Source organism: Procambarus clarkii, chromosome 84, assembly GCF_040958095.1.
Source record: "Procambarus clarkii isolate CNS0578487 chromosome 84, FALCON_Pclarkii_2.0, whole genome shotgun sequence".
In the NCBI taxonomy this organism is placed as follows: Eukaryota; Metazoa; Arthropoda; class Malacostraca; order Decapoda; family Cambaridae; genus Procambarus; species Procambarus clarkii.
In genome coordinates, this window is record NC_091233.1 from 22,415,464 (window position 1) to 22,426,796 (window position 11,333).

An 11,333-nucleotide genomic window follows, 5' to 3' on the forward strand; every position below is an offset into this window, starting at 1 on the left:
ACTCCTCTATATAAACTCTTCTATATAAACTATATAAACTCCTCTATATAAACTCCTCTATATAAACTCCTCTATATAAACTCTTCTATATAAACTCCTCTATATAAACTCTTCTATATAAACTCCTCTATATAAACTCCTCTATATAAACTCCTCTATATAAACTCTTCTATATAAACTATATAAACTCCTCTATATAAACTCCTCTATATAAACTCCTCTATATAAACTCCTCTATATTAACTCTTCTATATAAACTATATAAACTCCTCTATATAAACTCCTCTCTATAAACTCCTCTATATAAACTCTTCTATATAAACTCCTCTATATTAACTCTTCTATATAAACTATATAAACTCCTCTATATAAACTCCTCTATATAAACTCCTCTATATAAACTCTTCTATATAAACTATATAAACTCCTCTATATAAACTCCTCTATATAAACTCTTCTATATAAACTATATAAACTCCTCTATATAAACTCCTCTATATAAACTCCTCTATATAAACTCTTCTATATAAACTATATAAACTCCTCTATATAAACTCTTCTATATAAACTATATAAACTCCTCTTCTTTCTTTATCACGTGACAGATACGCTATCTTACGGCCCGGGGATCGCTATCTTACGGCCCGGGGATCCATCCACAGCCATGGCGGAAACAAATGGGCAGAGTTTGTTTCAACCTAATGCCCCTGTTCACCTAGCAGTAAATAGGTACCTGGGAGTTAGACAGCTGCTTCTGGCTGCTTCCTGTGTGTGTGTGTGTGTGTGTGTGTGTGTGTGTGTGTGTGTGTGTGTGTGTGTGTGTGTGTGTGTGTGTGTGTGTGTGTGTACTCACCTAGTTGTACTCACCTAGTTGTGCTTGCGGGGGTTGAGCTCTGGCTCTTTGGTCCCGCCTCTCAACAGTCAGAGAGTGTGTGTGTGTGTGTGTGTGTGTGTGTGTGTGTGTGTGTGTTATAAATATATGTAGTAGACATTATAGAGGAAAATACGTTGGTTAAAAAGGCGGGGTCCAAGAGCTAATAGCTCGATTTTGCAGGCACAAATAACAAATACAAATAGTAAATACACACGTTACTGGAAATGCACCTCACGACACTGGAAGACAGAAGAGTAAGGGGAGACATGATCACTACCTATAAAATCTTCAGGGGGAATTGACAGAGAAGACAAGGATAAACTATTTAACACTAGTGGGACACGAACAAGGGGACACAGGTGGAGACTGAGTACCCACATGAGCCACAGGGACGTTAGAAAGAACTTTAACAGTGTCAGAGTAGTTAACAGGTGGAATGCATTAGGCAGTGATGTGGTGGAGGCTGACTCCATACACAGTTTCAAGTGTAGATATGATAGAGCCCAGTAGGCTCAGGAACCTGTACACCTGTTGATTGACAGTTGAGAGGCGGGACCAAAGAGCCAGAGCTCAACCCCCGCAAGCACAACTAGGTGAGTACACACACATTATTCCAGAACCATCTTGAAGTTCTATTTTGACTTCAGATTGACACAAATACTTTTCCAAGGACAATCTTACCTTTGATATGGGCTTTCCTTGAGAAAATATATCCACTTATGTTATCATTCGCAAACATTCAATATGTTCATCATTAGCAGCAGAGGGCATAGAGTAAGGAGACACATATATATATATATATATATATATATATATATATATATATATATATATATATATATACTCTGCAGCCATGGAGGGAAGGTAAACAGGTTGTATGGGATTACAAATGTGCTGATAGAAATCAGCCAATGTAGCTGATTGTAGCTACATTGGCTGATACCTGTCTACCCTTACAGCACAGCTGAGGGAGGCGGGGCGGCCACCTTCAGGGAGACCCAGAAAACCCACAAGTACAGAGACTTAGATAGTTGTTACAGGTTCGTGCCGATAGGCTCTGAGACTCTGGGCGCCTGGGGTAAATGTGCACTTAAGTTCTTAAAGGAGGTGGGCGAGGAACTCATTGGGAAAACTAGAGACCCACGAGCAGCCAGTTTCCTGTTCCAGCGCCTCAGTGTCGCTGTTCAGAGAGGAAATGCGTGCTGTATCTTGGGTACGCACCCGACCCCCGAGGAACTGGACGAGGTCTTCGAACACTGATTGTTATAATGTTATATATATATATATATATATATATATATATATATATATATATATATATATATATATATATATATATATATATATATATATATACCTTCTGGCTACGTACCTAGTAGCCAGAACTCACTTCTCAGCCTACTATGCGAGGCCCGATTTGCCTAATAAGCCAAGTTTTCCTGAATTAATATATTTTCTCTAATTTTTTTCTTATGAAATGATAAAGCTACCCATTTCATTATGTATGAGGTTAATTTTTTTTTATTGGAGTTAAAATTAACGTAGATATATGACCGAACCTAACCAACCCTACCTAACCTAACCTAACCTATCTTTATAAGTTAGCTTAGGTTAGGTAGCAGAAAAAGTTATGTTAGGTTAGGTTAGGTAGGTTAGGTAGTCGAAAAAACATTAATTCATGAAAACTTGGCATATTAGGCAAATCGGGCCTTGCATAGTAGGCTGAGAAGTGCGTTCTGGCTACTAGGTACGACATATATATATATATATATATATATATATATATATATATATATATATATATATATATATATATATATATATATATATACATATAAAGATAACTGGAGAAAGAGGGAGAGAGAGAGAGAGAGAGAGAGAGAGAGAGAGAGAGAGAGAGAGAGAGAGAGAGAGAGAGAGAGAGAGAGAGAGAGAGAGAGAGAGAGAGAGAGAGAGAGTGACGTCATCACTACACCTTCAACAAGCTAAATCACTGAATATTACTTTAATTTCCTCTGCTCAAGGCACCGCCTCCAAGTCCTGTACCCCGCCCCCCCCCCTGCCAGGTGTGCCACCACCACCACCACCCAGCCACCACCACCCAGCCACCACCACCATCACCCAGCCACCACCACCACCACCACCACCCAGCCACCACCACCCAGCCACCACCACCACCACCACCACCACCACCCAGCCACCACCACCCAGCCACCACCACCATCACCCAGCCACCACCACCACCACCACCACCACCCAGCCACCACCACCCAGCCACCACCACCATCACCCAGCCACCACCACCACCACCACCACCCAGCCACCACCACCCAGCCACCACCACCATCACCCAGCCACCACCACCCAGCCACCACCACCATCACCCAGCCACCACCATCACCACCACCACCATCACCCAGCCACCACCACCACCACCACCACCACCCAGCCACCACCACCACCATCACCCAGCCACCACCACCCAGCCACCACCACCACCACCACCCAGCCACCACCACCACCATCACCCAGCCACCACCACCCAGCCACCACCACCACCACCCAGCCACCACCACCCAGCCACCACCACCACCATCACCCAGCCACCACCACCCAGCCACCACCACCACCACCCAGCCACCACCACCCAGCCACCACCACCACCACCACCACCACCACCCAGCCACCACCACCCAGCCACCACCACCATCACCCAGCCACCACCATCACCACCACCCAGCCACCACCACCACCACCACCCAGCCACCACCACCCAGCCACCACCACCATCACCTAGCCACCACCACCACCACCACCCAGCCACAACCACCATCACCCAGCCACCACCATCACCCAGCCACCACCACCGTCACCCAGCCACCACCACCATCACCCAGCCACCACCACCATCACCCAGCCACCACCACCACCACCCAGCCACCACCACTCAGCCACCACCACCACCCAGCCACCACCACCACCACCACCCAGCCACCACCACCCAGCCACCACCACCACCACCCAGCCACCACCACCACCACCACCACCCAGCCACCACCACCACTACCACCACCCAGCCACCACCACCACCACCACCCAGCCACCACCACCCAGCCACCACCACCACCACCCAGCCACCACCACCACCACCCAGCCACCACCACCACCACCCAGCCACCACCACCACCACCACCACCACCACCCAGCCACCACCACCACCACCACCACCACCCAGCCACCACCACCACCACCACCACCACCCAGCCACCACCACCACCACCACCACCACCCAGCCACCACCACCACCACCCAGCCACCACCACCCAGCCACCACCACCCAGCCACCACCACCCAGCCACCACCACCACCACCACCACCACCCAGCCACCACCACCACCACCACCCAGCCACCACCACCACCACCACCACCACCACCACCCAGCCACCACCACCACCACCCAGCCACCACCACCACCACCACCACCCAGCCACCACCACCCAGCCACCACCACCCAGCCACCACCACCACCCAGCCACCACCACCACCCAGCCACCACCACCCAGCCACCACCACCCAGCCACCACCACCCAGCCACCACCACCACCACCACCACCACCACCACCACCACCACCCAGCCACCACCACCACCACCACCACCACCACCACCCAGCCACCACCACCACCACCCAGCCACCACCACCACCACCACCACCACCACCACCACCACCCAGCCACCACCACCACCACCCAGCCACCACCACCACCACCCAGCCACCACCACCCAGCCACCACCACCACCACCCAGCCACCACCACCCAGCCACCACCACCACCACCACCACCACCACCCAGCCACCACCACCACCACCCAGCCACCACCACCACCACCCAGCCACCACCACCCAGCCACCAACACCACCACCCAGCCACCACCACCACCACCACCCAGCCACCACCACCACCACCACCCAGCCACCACCACCACCACCACCCAGCCACCACCACCACCACCACCACCCAGCCACCACCACCACCACCACCCAGCCACCACCACCACCACCCAGCCACCACCACCACCACCACCACCACCACCACCACCACCACCACCACCCAGCCACCACCACCACCACCACCCAGCCACCACCACCACCACCACCCAGCCACCACCACCACCACCCAGCCACCACCACCCAGCCACCACCACCACCACCAACACCACCACCCAGCCACCACCACCACCACCACCCAGCCACCACCACCACCACCACCCAGCCACCACCACCACCACCACCACCCAGCCACCACCACCACCACCACCCAGCCACCACCACCACCACCACCACCACCACCACCACCACCACCCAGCCACCACCACCACCACCACCCAGCCACCACCACCACCACCACCACCACCACCACCACCACCACCACCCAGCCACCACCACCACCACCACCCAGCCACCACCACCACCACCCAGCCACCACCACCACCAGCCACCACCACCACCACCCAGCCACCACCACCACCACCACCACCACCCAGCCACCACCACCACCACCACCACCACCCAGCCACCACCACCATCACCACCCAGCCACCACCACCACCACCACCACCCAGCCACCACCACCACCACCACCCAGCCACCACCACCACCACCCAGCCACCACCACCACCACCACCCAGCCACCACCACCACCACCACCACCACCACCACCACCACCACCACCACCCAGCCACCACCACCACCACCACCCAGCCACCACCACCACCACCCAGCCACCACCACCACCACCACCACCACCACCCAGCCACCACCACCACCACCACCACCCAGCCACCACCACCACCACCACCACCCAGCCACCACCACCACCACCACCACCCAGCCACCACCACCACCACCACCACCCAGCCACCACCACCACCACCACCACCCAGCCACCACCACCACCACCACCACCCAGCCACCACCACCACCACCACCCAGCCACCACCACCACCACCCAGCCACCACCACCACCCAGCCACCACCACCACCACCACCACCACCACCACCACCCAGCCACCACCACCACCCAGCCACCACCACCACCACCACCACCACCCAGCCACCACCACCCAGCCACCACCACCACCACCCAGCCACCACCACCCAGCCACCACCACCACCACCCAGCCACCACCACCCAGCCACCACCACCACCACCACCACCACCACCACCACCACCACCACCACCACCACTCATAAACTGCAAAATATAAACAAATCATGCGTGATTAAGAAAAGATGAAGAGGTTTCGCAAGCGCTTGGGGGTAAATAATTGATAAATTTCACTTTAGTAGGAATTTTCATGCCTAACACACGGCGCCTAGAGAAACAGGACCTCGTACACGCTGAGCCCCGACGGAGGGTCCTTGATCAACAGTTCTGTGATGTCTCCCGGCTCAAGACGCTTCCCAAGATGTGTTTACTGTCTTAAATCAATACCAGTTGTCTCCTGCAACACTGAGCATCTTGCTGCCTGCAACACTGTGCATCTTGCTGCCTGCAACACTGTGCATCTTGCTGCCTGCAACACTGTGCATCTTGCTGCCTGCAACACTGTGCATCTTGCTGCCTGCAACACTGTGCATCTTGCTGCCTGCAACACTGAGCATCTTGCTGCCTGCAACACTGAGCATCTTGCTGCCAGCAACACTGAGCATCTTGCTGACTGCAACACTGTGCATCTTGCTGCCTGCAACACTGTGCATCTTGCTGCCTGCAACACTGTGCATCTTGCTGCCTGCAACACTGTGCATCTTGCTGCCTGCAACACTGTGCATCTTGCTGACTGCAACACTGTGCATCTTGCTGCCTGCAACACTGTGCATCTTGCTGCCTGCAACACTGAGCATCTTGCTGACTGCAACACTGTGCATCTTGCTGCCTGCAACACTGAGCATCTTGCTGCCTGCAACACTGTGCATCTTGCTGCCTGCAACACTGAGCATCTTGCTGCCTGCAACACTGTGCATCTTGCTGCCTGCAACACTGAGCATCTTGCTGCCTGCAACACTGTGCATCTTGCTGCCTGCAACACTGAGCATCTTGCTGCCTGCAACACTGTGCATCTTGCTGCCTGCAACACTGTGCATCTTGCTGCCTGCAACACTGAGCATCTTGCTGCCTGCAACACTGTGCATCTTGCTGACTGCAACACTGTGCATCTTGCTGCCTGCAACACTGTGCATCTTGCTGCCAGCAACACTGAGCATCTTGCTGCCTGCAACACTGAGCATCTTGCTGCCTGCAACACTGAGCATCTTGCTGCCTGCAACACTGAGCATCTTGCTGCCTGCAACACTGTGCATCTTGCTGCCTGCAACACTGAGCATCTTGCTGCCTGCAACACTGTGCATCTTGCTGACTGCAACACTGTGCATCTTGCTGCCTGCAACACTGTGCATCTTGCTGCCTGCAACACTGTGCATCTTGCTGCCTGCAACACTGTGCATCTTGCTGCCTGCAACACTGAGCATCTTGCTGCCTGCAACACTGTGCATCTTGCTGACTGCAACACTGTGCATCTTGCTGCCTGCAACACTGTGCATCTTGCTGCCTGCAACACTGTGCATCTTGCTGCCTGCAACACTGTGCATCTTGCTGCCTGCAACACTGTGCATCTTGCTGACTGCAACACTGTGCATCTTGCTGCCTGCAACACTGTGCATCTTGCTGCCTGCAACACTGTGCATCTTGCTGACTGCAACACTGTGCATCTTGCTGACTGCAACACTGTGCAGCTTGCTCCCTGCAACACTGTGCATCTTGCTGCCTGCAACACTGTGCATCTTGCTGCCAGCAACACTGTGCATCTTGCTGCCTGCAACACTGAGCATCTTGCTGCCTGCAACACTGAGCATCTTGCTGCCTGCAACACTGAGCATCTTGCTGCCTGCAACACTGTGCATCTTGCTGCCTGCAACACTGAGCATCTTGCTGCCTGCAACACTGTGCATCTTGCTGCCTGCAACACTGAGCATCTTGCTGCCTGCAACACTGTGCATCTTGCTGCCTGCAACACTGAGCATCTTGCTGCCTGCAACACTGTGCATCTTGCTGCCAGCAACACTGAGCATCTTGCTGCCAGCAACACTGAGCATCTTGCTGCCTGCAACACTGTGCATCTTGCTGCCAGCAACACTGAGCATCTTGCTGCCAGCAACACTGAGCATCTTGCTGCCAGCAACACTGTGCATCTTGCTGCCAGCAACACTGTGCATCTTGCTCCCTGCAACACTGTGCATCTTGCTGCCTGCAACACTGTGCATCTTGCTGCCTGCAACACTGAGCATCTTGCTGCCTGCAACACTGTGCATCTTGCTGCCTGCAACACTGAGCATCTTGCTGCCTGCAACACTGAGCATCTTGCTGCCTGCAACACTGAGCATCTTGCTGCCTGCAACACTGAGCATCTTGCTGCCTGCAACACTGTGCATCGTGCTGCCTGCAACACTGAGCATCTTGCTGCCTGCAACACTGTGCATCTTGCTCCCTGCAACACTGTGCATCTTGCTGCCTGCAACACTGTGCATCGTGCTGCCTGCAACACTGAGCATCTTGCTGCCTGCAACACTGTGCATCTTGCTCCCTGCAACACTGTGCATCTTGCTGCCTGCAACACTGTGCATCTTGCTCCCTGCAACACTGTGCATCTTGCTGCCTGCAACACTGAGCATCTTGCTGCCTGCAACACTGAGCATCTTGCTGCCAGCAACACTGAGCATCTTGCTGCCTGCAACACTGAGCATCTTGCTGCCAGCAACACTGTGCATCTTGCTGCCTGCAACACTGAGCATCTTGCTGCCTGCAACACTGAGCATCTTGCTGCCTGCAACACTGTGCATCTTGCTGCCTGCAACACTGAGCATCTTGCTGCCTGCAACACTGAGCATCTTGCTGCCTGCAACACTGTGCATCTTGCTCCCTGCAACACTGTGCATCTTGCTGCCTGCAACACTGAGCATCGTGCTGCCTGCAACACTGAGCATCTTGCTCCCTGCAACACTGAGCATCTTGCTGCCTGCAACACTGAGCATCTTGCTCCCTGCAACACTGTGCATCTTGCTGCCTGCAACACTGTGCATCTTGCTGCCTTCACCACCGTATATATATATATATATATATATATATATATATATATATATATATATATATATATATATATATATATATATATATATATATATATATATATATAACTGAGAACTCACACCCCAGAAGTGACTCGAACCCATACTGCCAGGAGCAACGCAACTGGTATGTACAGGGACGCCTTAATCCGCTTGACCATCACGACCGGACATAAGGAAGTGATAGCCGAAGCTATTTGAACCACTTCCCCGCCGGCACTCGGATGGTAATCTTGGGCATAGCATTTTATCAAATCACCTCAGTGTATATAGTCCTGGGGACCATTCAGGCTTGTTTGCGTTTGTGTTCCTCACGTGTGCCCCAAAGAATGAGGTGATTTGATAAAATGCTATGCCCAAGATTACCATCCGAGTGCCGGCGGGGAAGTGGTTCAAATAGCTTCGGCTATCACTTCCTTATGTCCGGTCGTGATGGTCAAGCGGATTAAGGCGTCCCTGTACATACCAGTTGCGTTGCTCCTGGCAGTATGGGTTCTAGTCACTTCTGGGGTGTGAGTTTTCAGTTGTATATAGTCCTGGGGACCAGTCAGGCTTGTTTGCATATATATATATATATATATATATATATATATATATATATATATATATATATATATATATATATATATATATATATATATATATAAATGATATAAATGTGGGGTGGGGATGGTAGTGGAGCAGCAGTTAGACATGACATCATTAATGCCAGAGGGCCTTGTGTCTAATTACCCGGCCCTCAAGGTCATTCCCAGAAGCTAATTATGGCTATGTTAATGACTGGTTGGGTTGGGTGATGTTGTGGTTGTTGGGTGGTGGTAGTGGCTCTTCCACCACCATCACCACCACCCACAACCACCCTCCCCTGCCACCCCCAAAACATCATTAGGGAGCGGGGATTGAGGGAGTAGATGTCTTTGGCTAAAATATTCCTGTTTTCTTTAGGTATCAAGTTCAGTCGCCGAAGAGATTGGTGTTGTCTTGTCTGTCTGTTGGTGTTGGGGGTCGGTGTTGATGCTGGGCGGGCCCTAAGCCTCTGGCTGGTCCACTGGGCGGGCCCTAAGCCTCTGGCTGGCCCACTGGGCGGGCCCTAAGCCTCTGGCTGGCCCACTGGGCGGGCCCTAAGCCTCTGGCTGTCCCACTGGGCGGGTCCTAAGCCTCTGGCTGGACCACTGGGCGGGCCCTAAGCCTCTGGCTGGCCCACTGGGCGGGCCTTAAGCCTCTGGCTGGCCCACTGGGCGGGCCTTAAGCCTCTGGCTGGCCCACTGGGCGGGTCCTAAGCCTCTGGCTGGACCACTGGGCGGGCCCTAAGCCTCTGGCTGGCCCACTGGGTGGGCTCTAAGTCTCTGGCTGGCCCACTGGGCGGGCCCTAAGCCTCTGGCTGGCCCACTGGGCGGGCCCTAAGCCTCTGGCTGGCCCACTAGGCGGGCCCTAAGCCTCTGGCTGGCCCACTGGGCGGGCCCTAAGCCTCCGGCTGGCCCACTAAGTGTTACTTGCTGTTTTACTTGGGCGGAGTATGAGTATTTATGACTCGTATGGTCGCTTCAGTAAGATTTTGTCCCATGTGTTTAACAACTTCTTCTGCTCTGTTGAATCTAAGTTGAAATCTTAATGGGTTTGTAACTGTGCACTGTGTTAGATAATGTTCCAGTGGTCTGTTGTGGCTGTAACTGTGCACTGTGTTAGATAATGTTCCAATGATCTGTTGTGGCTGTAACTGTGCTCTGTGTTAGATAATGTTCCAGTGGTCTGTTGTGGCTGTAACTGTGCACTGTGTTAGATAATGTTCCAGTGATCTGTTGTGGCTGTAACTGTGCACTGTGTTAGATAATGTTCCAGTGGTCTGCTGTGGCTGTAACTGTGCACTGTGTTAGATAATGTTCCAGTGGTCTGTTGTGGCTGTAACTGTGCACTGTGTTAGATAATGTTCCAGTGGTCTGTTGTGGCTGTAACTGTGCTCTGTGTTAGATAATGTTCCAGTGGTCTGTCAGACATTTCTCCACAGTGCTGACATTTCCTCTCATCTTCCGGAACCTGTAAGCCTATTTCCCATGCACATGGGTATCCAAGCCTGATGCGATGTAAGTGTACTTCTGTTGCTCTACTGCTCACTTTCATCAAACTAAGTGGTTCGTAGTTGGTTGAACTCTTGCACTAACCCGAGTGGTCGGCCGAGCGGACAGCACACTGGACTTGTGATCCTGTGGTCCCGGATTCGATCCCAGGCACCGGCGAGAAACAATGGGCAGAGTTTCTTTCACCTTATGCCCCTGTTACCT

The 11,333-nt window shown here is 52.7% G+C and overlaps 1 protein-coding gene across 1 annotated transcript; it reads right to left on the minus strand.

Moving 5' to 3' along the window:
* Positions 1 to 6,360: 6,360 nt before the first annotated feature.
* On the minus strand, positions 6,361 to 9,009 carry LOC138358619 (platelet binding protein GspB-like). Its single transcript, XM_069316688.1, has one exon. The coding sequence runs from the start codon at positions 9,007 to 9,009 to the stop codon at positions 6,361 to 6,363; it is 2,649 nt and encodes an 882-aa protein (XP_069172789.1).
* Positions 9,010 to 11,333: the final 2,324 nt, after the last annotated feature.

Bases quoted from the DNA above. Each gene is read 5' to 3' on its own strand.
- LOC138358619 (XM_069316688.1), bottom strand. From the start codon at position 9,009: ATGCACAGTGTTGCAGGCAGCAAGATGCACAGTGTTGCAGGGAGCAAG.